This window comes from Pieris rapae, chromosome Z, assembly GCF_905147795.1.
Source record: "Pieris rapae chromosome Z, ilPieRapa1.1, whole genome shotgun sequence".
Classification (NCBI taxonomy): Eukaryota; Metazoa; Arthropoda; class Insecta; order Lepidoptera; family Pieridae; genus Pieris; species Pieris rapae.
Window position 1 is genome coordinate 2,079,924 of NC_059534.1, and position 18,041 is coordinate 2,097,964.

The following is an 18,041-nucleotide window of genomic DNA, read 5'->3' on the forward strand; positions in this document are numbered from 1 at the left end:
CGTACTTTTTATCATTTAGTTGTCGTTATTGGGGGTCGGTATAAAGCTATGTAGAGTGTATCATTATATGGAAAACAGAATAAACCATCAAAAGCCAAAATATGTTGATGCTTTATTCGCTAATTTGACGGACGTTACACGGAGTTTACACTGTATATGAAGCGTTAGTAAGAGTGAGGTCAAATAGATAAAGAAATGGCTGGCTGACATTTACATTTTTGTTTCGAAATATACACTTCTTCCATAGAATATACATATTTGAAGGTAGATTATTGTTCCCAACAGTACCCGTGGTAGGCGTTCAGCCTCACCAGTGTCACAGACGGACACGCTCACAAGACCACACGTCAGAAACGATCAACCATCATAATATATAAATGTCTCATCCCATTACAATAAAAACACTTCCAACAAATTGTATTTTCTTTATAACCTTGGGGTGTTAAAAGGTGATGCTTTGATGATTATGATCAATAAACATCGTAAGCATGTTGGTGCGACATGAGGTGATGATTCTAAACAGATATTTCTAGCAACGAACAAGAGATGCTGGCTTTGTTGGATGTCGCTGTTGGCTCATCAGGCCGTCTCATATCATGTCGCGGTGTCATTTCAGCCGTCGCTGGTGGACAACATCCTCTGTGGCGACGCGAGCGATGCCAGCGAGTCGGTTTGCGGAGCCGTCCGCAACAATGTCCCGCTCAGCGCAGCGGGAGCCCGGGCTACGCCACCGGCTGAGCTGTGCCCCACGCCGCCGCCGCTGTCACCGCCACCGATCGACGGAAACGGGGAAGCCGCCATGGCGGTAATTATGAGCCTCTTGGAAGCGGATGCCGGCCTCGGTGGACCGGTCAATTTCTCTGGGCTACCTTGGCCGTTGCCCTAAACGTTTCACTGCGCAATTACAATGTTTATTGCCGCAACTGAAGTATTGTAATCAAATGGGACCGGGACATTACAGCATTATTGCATAGTGCGGCTGCTATTGTTTGCAATGTTGCCGGGCCACTGTGTTGCAGCAAAATATGGCCCGTTTAGAAGCCCCAAAAGACAATTAGAGTAATAGATCAGCAATGTTCATCGTGATACCTTTAAGAGGGATCGGTATGGTTAAATCAAGTCAGCATTTCTAATGTTTGTATAATCAATATCAAAAGACACTTGATGTTAAATACATTATGTATTGAAACAAGTTCTCTACTGAGGGGTAAGGGATGTCAAACTTATATATGTACGTATGGATCCTATTGGATATGGATTTATTGAAATTTATTATTTTGTCAAGACATTATTGAAGTTATACTTCTTTTGGCGCGATGTAGAATAATGATAACTATGTTCCAGTTGTATATTCTAGTATTTTTATATTTAGAACACGTGTTTCGTAACAGTACAACAGAGTGAATAAATAAATATTATTCTGGTGTTTTAAAATCAATTTCATATACGACGGTGGATAGTATTTACTAATAATTTTTTTTAAAATAATTTATAAAATCTTTTTGATTATATTTAATATTTATCGTTAATCACTCCTACTGCATTTTAGTTATTTTTTTCCATACGCCAAAGAAGTATAACTTCTAACGCATGTACATAAGTACACAGTTTTTTTTAATTTAAAAAGGTACCAATGGTAATTTGTATAAACTTTATTACTTTACACTGCTTTATACTAACTCGTTTTTGACAGATATTTTTATTGCGATTTTTGTGAAAATGTGTTTCATGCAAAGTTTGCTATTGCGACGAGCTATATTATTGATAGCATTGATTTGTCTATTTACTTTAATTGTCTTTGGCGTAATATTGTTTTATCTTATACTCTGATATTTAGTTCCGTAGAATTCTGACAGCTATCATTTTTTGACATGTCAGAGATTACAAACCTTTTTGGCCAGTCACATTTTTCAATTTCAATACGAGTCTGAGTATCTCTACTATGACTCTACTTACATTTTATTAAGTTTGGTGCTCCACATTAAATGTGCTTTAACGGCAAGTGCTAATTACGTCCCTTTTCATCAAAAAAATAAAAAAATAGTAAAAAAACGCACAAGTAAAGATAATATTTTTTAAAGGTTTACGAAACCTAGAATTAATAGGCAGTAATGCCAGCTAAAGAATATAATTAAGTTATTAAAGTTAATTCGATATATTGTTCGTAATATTTAAATATTGTGTTTGTATTAACTCAACGGAGTAAGTAAATATTAAGATTTACCTTTTTGCGGGTAAATTATAAAAAATAAGTAGCATTTTTTATTATTGCCTTTAATGGGTCAAATTTGGCCGATTTTCGGAGAACGTTTTTAGTAGCAACACTTGTGAAATGTCAGAATTCTACGAAATTAAAAGATTCAGTATTTTAATAGTGATACAGGATTTGTACACAAGCTATTTGATTAATATCCTTTGATAGAGAAACTACGATTCTTATTTAAGTTATTACTATGTATGTATTTTTATTTGACCGTGTCGAGTACTTATACGCACTGGCAGTCTAAGCTCAACAACGTCAACGTGCGTGCGTGCAATACATTATTTTCGAGTACAAAGATGTGGCGTCTCTGGGCCGCGGCTCTCGATAGGGTATGACTTTGAGCTGTGATTTTATTTATATTAAGTAGATTATTTAAGGGGGCATTTTGAGCTCCGAATATTCAAAGAACCGTCTTCTCACCTCTCGAGTGGCCAAACAGCAGGTTTCAATAATCTTTTAATCATGTGAATAAGCTGTCTTCGTCATGTTACTAGCCCCGCACATTGATATTGCGATGGAACCATGTCGAAATAGCAGCTGCGTGACGTCACAGTACACAGTAAAAGTACAGACACCAACAAACTTATTAATAATAATGGTTATTTATTTGCTTGAATGTAGGAACAATATGTATGTATGTATATTTCGGTAACCTTCTTTTCGTGTGAGGTGTTGCCACCTCTGGAAAAAAAGGTTTATAATCAAGGGTTATATTATAGGTATTTATATTATATTATATACAAAATACAAATATTTATTAATTGATTATTAATATATTTCATTATAAATATTTTCTATTAAATGACCTACTACTATTATAACAAAATAAAACAGGATAACGAAAATAAAAAGCAAAAAAGCAAATCACGTGGTAAATGTACTCTATACGCGTAAGCGGCCTTGCGCACGGTACTGACACTGACAGGTCGACTACGTCACTGCGATGGCCGACAGTCGCAATATCAACGTGCGGCGACCTATATGTGTAATTGTTCATACAATCGTAGCGGAATTAGAATACACGGAAAATAAACGAGTGTTCGAAATATTCTCTGCGTGTATACAGAGGGGATAATGAATTTTTTATGGTGTAAAAACTGAATAGTTTTAATTAAGTCTCACGTTAAGGTATTTGTGTATATTGTTATTTGCGTGTCAATAGTCGAATGCTTGTTTACAGTTCGTGTGACTTGAAAATGTAACTAATATAAAAAAAAATTGGACAATATTGTTATATAGGGTAAGACAGTGTTACCATAATGTTATAATTATTTATTTATAATAAAAAAATACTATACGTGTCTATGGATTTGATAGCATATGTAAGTGATGAGTTTAATCATCGAGAGAAACATAGCCCTAGAAGTTGGTCAGTTTTTCTGATGAGAGCTCCTCGTAAAGCTTTATTTTATATTGTTATGGTGCAATACAGTGTATTAACTGTATTTTTTAATTGTTTAAAATTATATTTTTCGAGACCTTTTGTTATATAATTGATTATTTTTAAAGATATTATTAGTCATATATTTGTGTGTTAAATTGTCAATGTAGTTTATTATTACGTGGCCGCTCTACGGGTGCGCTGTTTTGAGGTTTCAGTCAAGACTTTGATGTTTTTTTTTAGTAATTTTATTAAATTAACAGCAGCTCTGCCGTACTGCGACTTACGCCCGAACCCAATAATTAATCCACAATTTTGGTTTTTTATCTGAGATCAGAAAATGACAGTCGATCGATCTCCTATCTGCAGCCCAAATAACCAAACCATAAGAAGACAAATAATTTTTGCAGACGGATAGAATGCAATCTTTTCGTTTTTATACTCATATTTGATAATCAATTTAAACCAAATAAAGTAAATAAAACCGTACAAATAACATTAAATATATATGTCTATGTTTAAACATATCAAATAGCTTTTCAATTATTTTAAAAACTTACACCAGTTTTTAAAATAATTGAAAAGCTATTAAGTTAAAATCTTAAAATAGGATATTGGCACAGTTGAACTATCATTTTCAAACAAAGGTCTATCCACATACAACGATCCGACCTACCATGGATAGCATGTATCGACGATGGCTATTACAATCCATCGATTTGTTATTGGCACACATTTATCTATATTTGGATTAAAATGCCTATCTCAGATGGTCAAAAATGGATTGAGATAAGTTATTGGGTTTGGGCGTTAATCGTTATTGGACATTAAAGGCTGTCCAAAAAAAACATTTTTTTATAGAACGGAAGCTAATCTGATGTTAAGCGATTAACCGTCACCCATGGACATGTTATTTTGAAATTTAATTTATTGTTAAATTTCTGTTTGAATGTTTTGACTGGTCGGTTTATTGTTATTGTCAATTATAAGTAATGTATAAGAGAACAGTTTTTTATTTGATCTATATCTTAACAATCATCATCGATTATGATATTGATCGATAGCGAACAGCTTCTTAGCAGCCACTAAAACTATCTTATCTTAATATATATAAATCTCCTGTCACGATGATGGTCCGCGATGGACTCCTAAACTACTTAACTGATTTTATATTAAATTGGCACACCGTGAGCAGTCTGGTCCAACTTAAGAGATATATATAGCTTAGATCTTTAATTATAGTCGTAATTTTATTTTATTGCAAATTATTTATTTATTATTTGATACAATTCTAACAGATGGCGCTGTGTTGTTCAATGACAGTTTAAAGATATAAATAAGCTTAACAAACGCTGTAAAATACTTTTATTTAAACAAAAACAAAATTCAAAAGTTATTGCTGGTTTTGTTCTTAAGCACCTAATCTAATGCTAAATCGAGCAATTATTCCATTTCGTCGCCATATTTGTTTGTGACGGTCGGAGTTGGTGGGCGTGGGGTGGGGCGAGTCACGGCCGGTACACTGTTTGGATCCACTCTGAAATATTCGCAGACGCTTTACCCAAATACTTTTTTCTTATTTTTTTTTTATCTTTTTTTTATAGAAACAACGGGCAGGAGGCGCATCTGATGTTAAGTGATAAATTTATAAATATTTTATTTAAATACGTTCTTTGGAGGGGAGAGTTTACCATATCAACGGGATGAACATAAATTATTTTGTGGTTTCGAAACCCATGTTAATTTTCAGAGGTAACAAATGATAATTTCAATACATTTTGCATATGTGCCATTGAGTTTTAACTTACTTATAAGGATCCTGCCGGGCGTCATTGTACTCGCCGCGGTTGCGTCTGCGCAGCTCCTCGTAGGACTGAACAGGCCGGGACGGCGACAGTTCTGGTTCTAATAGTTTACCTACACAATCAATATTAAATTTGACAATATTACATAACTAGAATATTTATAGTAGAAATAAATAAAATATGTCATACAAAATTTTAAATAAAACAAATATTTTGTATATCATTTTGACGGTACCGCGTCACTATTGAACGCGTTCCATATTTATGGTGATTTAAATTATTTTTATTTATTTTTCCAATCCAGAAACTATTCAGTGTCAGATTTAAAATTACATTTGTACAGCCTATGATTACTACTAGTTGTAACTTTTGTAAAGACGTTTTAATGTCGTGACCTAATTAATGATTACGTTACATATATAAATAATTATTCAACAGTACTATACTATATTTTATATAATATACCATAAACTGAATGTACAACATAAAAATGGTAATAAAAATTTCGTATGAAAGTTATAGTTGTCCAAATTTATTATTTATTTTAACTTACACTTTCATTATTTCTAACATCACATATGATTATTTAATTATGATTAAATCATGATTAAAAGATTTGACATCAAACATTATTAACTTCTTTTCTGGACACTGCTTGTCCAGCTGATCTAAGCCCATTTTTTCACTATGTTGGTAAGTAGATTACTAAAATCATTTTAATAGAACTTTCGGTCATTTTTTGGAGCTTTAGATTTGTGTTATACGATAGCTATTATAATTGTGTTTGAATGTATCTGTATGTGACAGCTATATACCACTCTGTCTTCTTTATAAATCCGTAGTTTCAGTTTGTAATTTTTCTAACCATATATTTTATGAAAACTTTGGTACTCTTAATGTTCCCTTTACCCATTTTGAAAATTTAAGATATCTTTGCTTTCCTGTTTAGTTGAAATCCTTAGACAAGTGAATGAGAGAATCTGTTTTAAACAGTGCTATATATCTTTTGTTATGCTAGGATATTCCTTAATTATAACAATAAATCAAGATAAATCAAGATGATGTTACAATTGGTACCCCACCCCTTATTTCGTTTTTAAATTGGCTGTCCTCCACAAACAGACTATGTTTATATTTACCATATCAGTTGACATAAGGTAAATATAAACTCTTAATTGGAAGGTATAAACAAAACATGTAACATAATAATTATGTCCTATGTAAAATAAATAGAGAAACTTATTCCTTACCTTTAAGAGGCCTATTTGTCAGGTGGGTTGTATAGTTTAATAACATCTTTACAATATCCATAGTTGGTAATTATTGGCAAGGCTTTTTTTGTGATATTTATAGACTTCATTAAACAAGTGTTTATATCTATTTTGAATTAGTATTATTTAACTAGATACCCACCCACAAACTATACCATGTTTGATGTACTTTCCCTACAATAATCAATCTTATATTTACCAAATACAATTATTTAAAGTAAATATTTTTATTAGAATGCTAACGCTGATTCAAAAAGTCAGCACTTGTAAATTAAAAATACATAAAACAAGAATTTTATTTGTCTATCATATAACACTTACCATATTCGGAGGTTGCATTAAATGAGTCCTCTGAGAACAATGGTCGGTCAGTATCAAGATCCAGAGAGTTGCCAGGGCCTGCATCTGAATATATGTCACCAGGAGCCGCACCAAACATTGTAGGTGGAGCGGGAGCATGTGTTGCACTATAATTTATACATGTATTTATATTTATATATATGGAAAATAGCAAAAAACTTCATCCTCAGTTGTAATGGAAGAAAATGTAAATATTTTCTTTATGAAATTAGCATTTCTTAAGTGATCACTTAATAAACCAAAAACAATTAAGTATGGTTTTCAAAAAGGAATCCAGTCCAGGACCAAGAATGTATACAATATCTGCTTCCCCAACTGACGCACTGAGTAATTTTCTGAATAATACATACCTAAATTTTCCTTCTTTTCTTTCTCTGAGGAGTTGACCAATGTAACTACCTGGAAGAGCCATCAACTTCTCAGCACATGCTTGCTGATAAGACAGCTTACCCAAGAAATACCCCATAATCACTGCTAAGGTCACCTTTGGGAATGCCCCAAATCTTGGGTTGGGCTTGAAGTGACCTATGGAAAAACACTTAATATGAAAAAATGTCACCAGAACCACATATAGGATTCACTGCTTATAAAGAATATAGAACTCACAAACACAAAAACAATATGGGACTTGGGAAGCGGAACTAAATATTATATTAGGAAAACCTGTACCTTGTTGCACACCGAAGTAAGCACCAAGACCGAACATAGTACCTAACGGCAGCGATCGTTGAAAGAAGCTTTCTGTGTTGCATTCTTGCAAGACACGCAATTCTTCTGGCGAAAATTTGTGCGGCGCCTAAAAACTACTACATTAGGTATCTCTTGCTCACCAAAATAATTCACAACATTCGTAACAATAACCTTACCGCGGACGACTGCCTAGCTGAGCCTGGCGGTGACTGACCACCACTCTCGTGACCAAATAAAGTTGACTCGTTCATTAAATAAAATTACGACTCAGCTAAATATTTAGAAAACTTAAATATTTATTCCTCATGAAGGACAACCGTAACTTATTCTTGGAAGTTAAAAATCTTGCAGTAGCAGGGTGCTTGAACTTTTGAAAGTTGATACTTATTACTTGATTGTATAATTGGCAGTTGACAATAAACACTGACAGATAACCCCGTAATCCTCGTCGGGCCGCAGAGTATCAAAAATATCAAGATGCAATCAAATATATTTCTAACAAAATAATCAATAGATCCAGTAAGTTAGTAAAATTTGCATTGGACCAATTGGGAGCATGATTGGATTCGTAGAAGGTACTTACCTACACTGAGTAAAATATATGTAAAATTATTTAAAACTTAAAAAAGATAAGAGGTGAATATGAAATTATAAATTTTAAGTACATATTAGTAATGTTTTACTAAAATTTTAAGATTCAGTAAGTCGATATAAATTTTATGCATCTAAAATAAAGAGTACACATTTTAACATCAGTTAGATGTAGTTTTAATTAACGTTTCTTAGGATCTAGCGGAGGATTGTTTTCCAAATGATATTTTCTCATGACGTTTCCAAGGTGGCTATTTGTGGGTAAATTGCGCAATTTCGCCTCACACTTGGATATGTATGAGAGGCGACCATATATGTGACCCACAAGAGCAGCCACCAGAACCTTGGGCACGGCACCAAAATGGGGATTTCGGCTCAGGAACTCTAAAAAAAGAAAACATTCACAGAAGTAAGTTATTAGCAGGAACGTCAATGAAAAACGTAGGTATAAACATGTAAAGTAAAGTAAAAGAATTTAACATGGCTTACTTCTATGAAGTTTTGGTGGCGTCCCTACATATAAAGAAATGGTGTGTCAGGTGAATTACCATACTTAATTGCAGCGTAGGTGACAGAGGCAAAGAGCGTGCTGAAGGGCAAGCAGCGTTGGTAGAAGCTCTCTTTGTCGCACTCTTCCAGCGCTTTCAGCTCGTCGGGCGAGAACTCGTAATAGCGCAAAGGGTGCGTCACGTTGCGTACAGGAGGACAAGTCTTCTTTGTGCGAGACTCTGCGTAACAGCTACAGTCCTCCTCCTTTTTTTCATTTTTGTTACTCCCACTCATAACGAAGATGGTTATTCCATCTTTAATTTGTACTAAAAAAACACTAAAAATATTTACATTGTTACATTTCTAAATCATTACCTAAATGACACTGACGTTGCACTGAGCTTGTGGATTTTTTTTTCATAATAATTTGGCTTTATAATGAGGTATAATATGAGATTTAACAGGAATTTAAAAAATCTCATTTGCGTGTGTTCTGTGTTTATGATATTGCTTAATAGATTTAGATATTATTCAAATTTAAATTGCTTTTCAACTGTTTTGATGTTAAAAATGAAACTGGTATAATGTACAGAAACATAAAAAAATACGACGGGTCTCAAATTGATTCAACCGAAACTTCAGTGTCAAATTCCTAGTTAAAAAGATTAATTATGTCACAAAATTTTCCCAAGACTGATGATATCCCATTGTAAAAATTCCGAGGAATATGAGCTTAGGCGTGTTGCACGGTATGTTTGTCAGTGCCGTGACATTAGCGGTGGCTTGGGCGACTGCCGCAACAGCGCGTTACGCTGACTACTCTGGCGCTCGTATGCCCTTCTACCATGAAGACTATCCCAACAGGGACTCCTTACCTCGCGACGATTATCCTGAGCGGTCACCCGATGCTTCTGTACCTTTAGATTATAAATATGAAGAGCCATCTAGCGGTAACATTGAAAATTTTCAAATGTTATAATCACATGCATCATATAGTATTAACACTGAATAATAATGTAAAAAATTACAGGAAAATATGAGGAACCAACTGAAAACAGTGTTGGAGAAAACGACGCATGGGAAATCGATAGAAAGAACAACCGACTCATAGATGAAGATGAGGATTACAATCATGATATAGATAAGTATTCCGAAGAGCGGTCTAATCACCGCGTAGAAGACAGACCATCCACCAAAGGAAAAATGTTAAAGAAAGATAATCATAACTTGTCTCATCAAGGACGTCGACGATTTACTAACTCTAAAAGTAGATCACGTTATTGGGACCATGTGGAGGATAACAGAGATATTGAAACAAGAAATAAAATAGATATTAGAAACAAGTTTAGGCCCAGAGGAGAAGTAAGGCGGGCGGGAAGAAGAAAAGCTCGTGAGAGAGAAGATGTGACTAGCGAAGCTATTTTCGAAGCAGACCGAAATTTTGAGTCGGGTGAAACCAGTGAGGACGAGGCTCTTTCACTTCAAGGTATACGAAAACGGGTGGGTTATGAAAGAAGAAAAGATGATGGTAGTTTTATTCCACATCGTGATTTGGGATCTATGGCAGAAAAAAGCTACCCCAACTACGAAGAGTATTATGATATGAAGAGAGCCCTTAACATAAGAAATAACCTACTTCCAATTCCTCGAACTAAAGGTAATTATTTAAAAATATCTTACATCAATATTATAATATAATATATATTATATATATTATTGTACACATATTATAATCATACTATTTATATTTTAAACTCTCATATGGGCTCGTATCTACTTCGTTCACCAATTTGAGTGTCGTCGACTAATTAATTCTAAATTTTGTGCCCAGTAAGTGAAACACCGATGGCGTTATCAGTTCGACCTCTCGAAAATTGGTTCCGTCGGGCCAATATCCCAGAAGCGTCAGGTGAGCGAGCTACGCTATCAGAATCTACGTCATCACTTCTGCAAACCACTACCACATCCGCCGTCACCACAACTCTTCCAACAGCTGTTATAGGTTTAACGACAACAGTGCACTTGCAGAATTCATCTGACTTATCACTGGCGGAAAAATCCAGAATGTCGATATTGAAAAAGGCTCAGAGGAAGGAAAGTATAGGTGGCAGCACCCTGACTACAAAACCGCCTGTTTTGATGCAAGTAACAGACAGATTGCAAACAGTTGTAATGGTGGGAGCCCCAGGGTCTCATCTGCAGCGAATGCAGGCAAGGGAAATATCTGATGACTCGCCTGATCGTATTGCTCGAGCCAAACGTCTCATGCGCCACAAACTTCTATCCAATGCTAAGAATATTCATGAATTAACTAACAATTGGGAGGAACTGGTTTGCGATTATATCGATGTGTCACTTCTGAACAAATCTGCAAGCTTGTCTCTCCAATGTGGAATTGTGTGTATAGTTAATATAATAAGATATATGATTACTTAACATATTGTATCCGTGAATGTGCTATTAAATTATTTTACAATCAACTTTTATTTTATTTTTTTATAAGTAGTGGTATTTTATACCCACTCTTAAAAATCAAACTACGTTGGTCTGTTGAAAGTAATCAATATCGTATATTTGAGAAATGTTAATAAAACAAATTATTGCAGAAACTCAAGCATCTTCAAGTACTACAAGTGTGGCAGAGCGCGAACTGTCGGCGGTGTTAAGCCGGCATCAGCGCGCTGAAATAGAAGATCCGGGCGGGCCCACATCCCGTGCTCTGGATATTAATGGCCTGTTGCCCACTTTCCCTAAGGGGGCACTGGACTCGGAACAGCAGCATGTCTGGAACGCCTTCGTACTTCACAATCGCAGCTTCCGGAGTACTATTTCTTCATTAGTGACATTTATCTCTTTAATATACTACTTACAAAATTATACTTTATTATTTATTTTCGCCCTAATATAATTCATATTAATTTGTATTTCTCTTACATACAGTATTATTATTACTATGCATTATATGTATGCAAATGTGTACAAGTCTTCTAATAAAATCATTATTAGTATTATAATAAAAAATAAAAAAATGTGAGCCGTCACTGGACGCCTGGCTGATGTGAAACATCGACATTATTTTGTAAAAGTAATATGCAGAAAAGAACAGACTGTGATAGGAACTAAATATGTATATCGTAATGATAAAATAAAATATTACGATTTTTTTTCCAGATAACGATGACTATTTGTTGAATAAACATTATTTTTATTAAATATTTTTAATATGAAATTTACTACTGCATTTAGACTGTATATAATATAGCGTGGCGACGCGTCGCCACGGCATGCGTCGCCACGCCAGAAATCGGTTTTACGTGCGGCTATAGATGTTTCCAATCAAAAAATTAGTTCATTCGAAAATAAAATAATTTGAAAATATTAGAATATGGCAAGAATGCAATATTATTAAAGCTGTTCGATGAAGAGCAATAAATTCAAAAATATACGTTTGACGATTGTTAGTTTTGGGTTCCATGTAATGTTTTTGTGTAAGCGCCACCTTGTGACTAAGCGCGGGACTAAGTGAGGAGTTTGGAGGAGGTAAAATGTGCGAAATGCGGAGGCCAGCAGCGGGAGGGCGGTCACCGGCGCGGTGGCGTTCGGCAGCGTTCAATTATTTATTCGCCGCGCGTGCCGCGGGCCGTAGGTCGCTCGTGGAGTGCACACGGGGCCCGCGTCTCCCCGTCCGTCTCTCGTTGATCGCGTCTCGTGATAAGTGACTAGTATGAGTGACAGGGACAGGTCGTCGCCCTCCCTCACGGACACCCCGCTCAAGACCTACATCGGCCGGCACGACGACGACTACCCCCTAATAAACGGAAACGGTGAGTACCATCCCCGTACTCGTGCTGGGCGCGCACCGGCTCTAGGGCAGTAGGTCACGGGCTATCGTCTTTGGGCTCCCTCCGCGCACTCGTTTTGCCGCATTGGGTCTGCTACGATTTCGATCGACCCGTCCCGACTTCTCAGCACTGAACATAGGTATATGTAGTAGGTGCAAAATTATGCGGATGCCGCAAACTGTCTCGTGGTAGTTGCTGGAAAGAAAGAGTGCTGATTGCCTTTGAGGTGGTGCAGAGGTATGGAGTCGGCGCCGCGGTTCTCAGCTGTCGCCGATCGATACCTGTGACCTTAAGACTCAGAAGTTTTCCAAACACTTTTTGCGAACACCGAATGTTCCGTGTTTAATAATTATTACGCCTTCACGAATTGAAAGGTTAACTAACATTGACTAGGCGAAGTTTTTGTTTGTAAGTCCTAAACGTTATTCAGATATTCAGTTAAACTATTTTATCCTAAGTATCCGACGAAATTCCGCATCAGCGAAATCTGTCAAGCCTGTGTTTGTTGTCATGACAGTAATTCACATCGGTATTGGTTGAGCTTGTCGTTTGGGAACATAATATATTTTTGCCAAGGCGTACGTCATGTGATCGCGGCGCATCGTAGACTTTTAGAATAAATACTCCAACACAATAATATATGACTAAGTTTGCGACGTATCCTAGTCATGTGATTTACTGAATAATAATTATATTCGGATTTAGCAATTGAATTATTATTATTATTACATTATGCAGAGGCATATTGCATTCCTAAGAGTCGTAGTTATACTGAGATTCCAATATTTTCAATTTATATATGTTTAATCGAAAAGAAATACATTTTTAAAAATATATCTTATCGTGCGTTATAAAAATATCAAAGTCGTGTCGAAATCACTATGCTAACAGAGTTTCAGTGCCATCGAGCCACTATCGTAATCTTTTTAATAAAATAATAACGATTCAATCTTGAACTGACGTTGGGCTCCGCCGATAACGAACCCATGGTTGAAGATAGCGGCGGAGCGGGGAGTGAGAGAACAATAAGAAAATAGATGATGTATTTGTGGAGCTCGAACGGTTATTATAAAATTAGAACGGCCAAGTTATTTGGGCAGGAACGTTGCTCTCACCGCGTCGTCGTTCATTATCAGCTTATCTCGCAGAGTCTCCTTGCTCCGTATATGATTGATTTCTCTACGTTTGATGTTATCTAAACTAGTTTAATGTACACTATTCTAGTTTACAACATTTTGACGCTTAACTGGCACACTGAATTAAACCGTTCTACACATTAGTCGAGTCAATATTAATTGAAAAAAGCCTTGGCCATCGCATTCGTGAAAATTACATTAATCAATGTGTGAAGCACACCGTGACTGGTCCAACATTTTCATCTCCGTAACGCAACCTTGTGTGCGATTTTTTAAATTGCTTTATACGATGCCCTGGCATGGCACCATTTCCCGGTACGCGTCACGGGAGATGCAACGCTCAATTTAAAATCAAATGTCGGCTCAAACCATCCATTCTTTTAATGACACGTTCGTAACATTTGCTAATTAATCTAAATGCCAGGGTTTATTATCGCCACCTATCTATTATCTTCGTTATTGTATTTATAAAATGCGTACTTACTTGATAATTTTAATTAGACGATTACTCGTCCTTTTATTTAGGCAGGGGAGTATAAGACTAATTAAAATCTTACTTCTATGTACTACATTACAAATTTATTCAGAGATCACAATCACAAAGATACTGTAAAAAAAACTATTTATATACTTGTCAGGCAACGATATAAGTTACGTTAAAATTACTCGCATTTTAATGAGTTGTAATGACATCAGTTTATGAGGGTGATATATACATATATGAACGAGGTTTCGAGGTTTTTTTAATAGATGCCAAACCATACACATTGATTTTTCTAAATTACAAGTCATGAGCTACGTCGATCATATACACATACGTCATACACAACTTAACTATTCTTTCCGTTAAATGTTACTATGATGGATTGATTCGTTACTTCTATTTTCACTTAGTCTTCAATTGTTTTAATTTTTGGAAGACCAATCACGTTCTTCTATCAGAATTGATTTTATGAATGTTAGACCTTCTGGTGGTGGCGATATAGACGCATGGCGTATCGATACCATTTGCTATACATAAAGGGAAGAAGAGGAACAAAACAACAGTACATTTCTAGGTGAACTGCATATTCTACCGCATTTATCATGGCGAGTGTTCAGAGTTGTTTGGATTAATACCTGCAGCTGAGTTTCATCATCGGACGTCGAGGCAGAATACGAAATTCTACCCGTATCGCCTCGACGACCGCTGTTCCACAGCTGAGCGTATCAAAACTGCTTTTGCCGCGCACCACCAGTTTTCCAAACCAATTCGACTTAGTGTCCTTCAAAAAGGACCGTACCAATTCTTAAAAGGCCGCAACGTACTCGCGAGTACTCTGGCATTAATTATCACTTAAGATCATGTGAGCCTCCTGCCCGTTTGCCCTTTTTTCTATAAAAAGAAAAACCACTTAATAAGCCTTGATTCCAATTATTTTCAATTTAAGATAACTAATTTGTTCATTATTGTCAATTATCTACGCAAATAATAACTTTGCGTATGTTTATTAAAAAAATATTGGGAAACAGTTTAAGATGCAGTTTTTTTTTTAATATTTTGAGTCATATTCTGATGGGATTCGTTCATTTAGGGTGTGACAGTATTGAGAATGCATGCGTCAGAGCGTACCGTCCCTTGGCTTAAACCGCCTCTCCTTGGTATTGATTTAGCTGAATAAACTTATTAACTTCCTTGCAGACGTGCGGTCAGCCGCACCTATTACCGAATTAAGCAAATTCTTACAGTAAATTTTAGCTCTTTCTAATTTTAGCTCAAGCGAAATTTAACTAATATCATGATAAAGATCAGAGAAAATTCGGATTTATTACAGGCCTCACGTATAATTTCCTCATAGACAATTTGATTACTTATGGAAATTTCCTACCAATATAAAACCTTTGGTAAATAATGCTGGAAGCCGGTGTTAATGTAGTGTGTTCGAAAAACTGATCTCTGGATTTTTAACTCGTTAAAGATATGGATTTCAAAAATTACATCGCTTTGAAAGAATATCACAAATGAGCCTTTACCATTTTTTTTATAGAACAGGGGATAAACAGGCAGAAGGGTCACCTGATGTTAAGTGATAACGCCGCCCATGGACACTCTCAATGCCAGAGGGCTCGCGAGTGCGTTGCCGACCTTTTAAGAATTGGTACGCTCTTTTCTTGAAGGACCCTTAGTCGAATTGGTTCGGAAATACTTCAGTCGGCAGCTGGTTGCACAAAGTGATGGTGCGCGGCAAAAACATTGATTAATTACTTTATCATACAATTTAGAATAACAAATTAATCGTGCCGTGAATGCTTTGTAATACTCAAAGTTTAATGTCGCTTACGTTGGCTAACTCAATCGTTTCGATTTTTGTTTAACGCTGGTGGAAAATCTCTTCACAATTCCACCAGAATCGTCCTGAGAAGTTCTCTCATTAGTGACATCTCGTCAAGTGGGTCAGCGTCGCGGAGCGTTATTTGTGTCGTCTATTCTTTTTGTTTCGTTCTATTTGAGACACCGCTCAACGAACGACCACCGATGTCTTTACACATGTATTGTAACTTGTAGTTTTGAATTTAAATCGAATCGAATATTTGTCAATGCAGAATTATTTTCCAGCAACACTACTTCGACAGAAAATCTCTCTTGAGAATTCAGTCACTGAGTCAGTCATATTTCGATGGAAAAAAGATATGGAATGTAGACCATAGTTAATTCTTTAAATTATTATTAATACTATCTCTGCTTGGTGCGATGAAAACTTTATGGTTCTGAATATTAAGAAGTGCCGAGTTATAACATTTACAAAAAGTAGGAACCCTATCCAGTATAAATATAATGTTAAGGGTATTCTAGTTGATAGAGTTGAGGTGATTCGCGACTTGGGAGTGCTATTTGTCTCTGTTATGTCTTTTAGACCTCATTATGATGATATATGTAGTAGAGCTAACCGGATGTTATCCTTTATTCTTAGAACCGCTAAACCATTCAGGCGAGCCGACTCCTTGATTATCTTATACAGCTCTCTCGTGAGAACCATGGTTGAGTATTGTTCGGCGGTATGGACCCCGATATACCAAACTCATATAGATAGATTGGAGGCTATACAAAGGCGGCTAAACGGCGAATTAGTCAGAGCATTGTGCTATAAGTATGGTCTTAGGCGAAAAATAAACCAATATGACCAGCGTCTTGCCCACTTTCAAATGGTAAGTCTTGAAAGGAGGAGGTGGATGAGCGACTTATGCACTTTGCATAAAATAGCAAATGGCTCATTTGACACCTGCCTTTTGGAGAGACTGGAGATCAAGGTACCGACGCGTTGTGCGCATCCAGGAATTATTTGTTATACCTATGACTGATATCAATGTTTCCCAGAATGCTCCGCTCGTAAGAATGTGCAAATATTATAATGCTGTGTGTGCTGAGGTTGATATTTTTCACAATAATATTTGTAAATTTAAAAAGATAGTTCATAGTAAATACTTGCAACCTTAATTACTAGATTAATTGATTAATGTATATGTATATATACATGTGTGTGTGTGTGTATGTATATATATTTTTTCTTTTATTTTATTTTTTTGTCATTCGGTTTGATATGTGTATGTTGTTTAGTTGATATTTAGTGTAAATTCTGTGTACAGATATAATTGGAAGTCAGATTTTTAAATGTTTTTTTAGTGTGTAATTTTATGTATGTAATCAATCTGTTTTCTGTTTTTGTACCTAAATGTGAAAATAAAATAAAATAAATAAATTATACAATAAGTAACCAGCAATAACTGATTGTTGAAATTTATTACGGTTTAGTTGTTTAGTTGAAGATAAATTATGTTTAATTTTTTGAATGATTAAACGTCTGATTAATATGTGACGTGTATTCGAATTGGATCGTATCATCGATGACCAGCCAAGAGCTGTGGTGGTAGTCTTCTTTATCGCATTCACCATAAAAAGGACCAGAGAAGTGGATCGGATTACCTACAGCTGAGTTTCATCTTCGATCGACAATACAAAATTGTCACTAATTGAATCAACTTTCAAACAAAGTATTTCCAAACCTGTTCAAAGACAGTCCTTCTTGAAAGAGCGTGCCAATTCCCAAAATTCTCATCAACTTGGGACTGAGGTACAACTCTTGGATTTAATATTAATGATTATTGCTTGCTTGCTCACCACGTCGATGTTATTTTTGTAAACAAATATTTAAAACTTCCTAAAACATATTCCGTG

The 18,041-nt window shown here is 35.7% G+C and overlaps 4 protein-coding genes across 11 annotated transcripts in view; 3 read left to right on the forward strand and 1 right to left on the reverse strand.

Moving 5' to 3' along the window:
* Positions 1-1,408, forward strand: part of LOC111003361 (protein cycle) — a 33,268-nt gene extending 31,860 nt beyond the window's left edge. For 4 of the 5 annotated variants that reach the window (XM_022273813.2, XM_022273812.2, XM_022273810.2 and 1 more), the window contains one exon: positions 617-1,408. In XM_022273813.2, coding sequence (XP_022129505.2) covers positions 617-886 — 270 coding nt within the window. In that variant the 3' untranslated portion in view covers positions 887-1,408. Of the gene's footprint in view, positions 1-285; positions 431-616 lie in introns of those variants that run through there. The other variant, XM_022273814.2, reaches the window with a different exon arrangement.
* A 3,584-nt stretch (positions 1,409-4,992) lies between these two features.
* On the reverse strand, positions 4,993-8,167 carry LOC111003359 (OCIA domain-containing protein 1). The gene is made up of 6 exons (XM_022273807.2): positions 7,947-8,167; positions 7,750-7,876; positions 7,431-7,605; positions 7,042-7,187; positions 5,453-5,561; positions 4,993-5,181 (listed from the first exon to the last, which is right to left on the reverse strand). Exons 1-6 carry the CDS (start codon positions 8,019-8,021, stop codon positions 5,088-5,090), a joined length of 726 nt encoding a protein of 241 aa, XP_022129499.2. The 5' UTR covers positions 8,022-8,167; the 3' UTR covers positions 4,993-5,087.
* A 1,274-nt stretch (positions 8,168-9,441) lies between these two features.
* Positions 9,442-12,282, forward strand: LOC111003335. Its single transcript, XM_045634173.1, has 4 exons — positions 9,442-9,800; positions 9,881-10,507; positions 11,457-11,689; positions 12,262-12,282. Exons 1-4 carry the CDS (start codon positions 9,578-9,580, stop codon positions 12,280-12,282), a joined length of 1,104 nt encoding a protein of 367 aa, XP_045490129.1. The 5' UTR covers positions 9,442-9,577.
* A 170-nt stretch (positions 12,283-12,452) lies between these two features.
* Positions 12,453-18,041, forward strand: part of LOC111003308 (hepatic leukemia factor) — a 74,956-nt gene continuing 69,367 nt past the window's right edge. For 2 of the 4 annotated variants that reach the window (XM_022273744.2, XM_045633971.1), the window contains exon 1: positions 12,454-12,674. In XM_022273744.2, coding sequence (XP_022129436.1) covers positions 12,575-12,674 — 100 coding nt within the window. In that variant the 5' untranslated portion in view covers positions 12,454-12,574. Of the gene's footprint in view, positions 12,675-18,041 lie in introns of all 4 variants that reach the window. The other 2 variants (XM_045633970.1, XM_022273745.2) reach the window with 2 other exon arrangements.

Coding starts and splice junctions, on each gene's coding strand:
- LOC111003359 (XM_022273807.2), bottom strand. CDS start 8,021: ATGAACGAGTCAACTTTATTTGGTCACGAGAGTGGTGGTCAGTCACCG. Junction 7,606..7,749: donor TTACTTCGGTGTGCAACAAG/GTACAGGTTTTC, acceptor GTTTTTCCATAG/GTCACTTCAAGCCCAACCCA. Junction 5,562..7,041: donor TAATGCAACCTCCGAATATG/GTAAGTGTTATA, acceptor TTGATTGTGTAG/GTAAACTATTAGAACCAGAA.
- LOC111003335 (XM_045634173.1), top strand. CDS start 9,578: ATGAGCTTAGGCGTGTTGCACGGTATGTTTGTCAGTGCCGTGACATTA. Junction 10,508..11,456: donor TCCAATTCCTCGAACTAAAG/GTAATTATTTAA, acceptor AAATTATTGCAG/AAACTCAAGCATCTTCAAGT. Junction 11,690..12,261: donor GGAGTACTATTTCTTCATTA/GTGACATTTATC, acceptor ATATTATTAAAG/CTGTTCGATGAAGAGCAATA.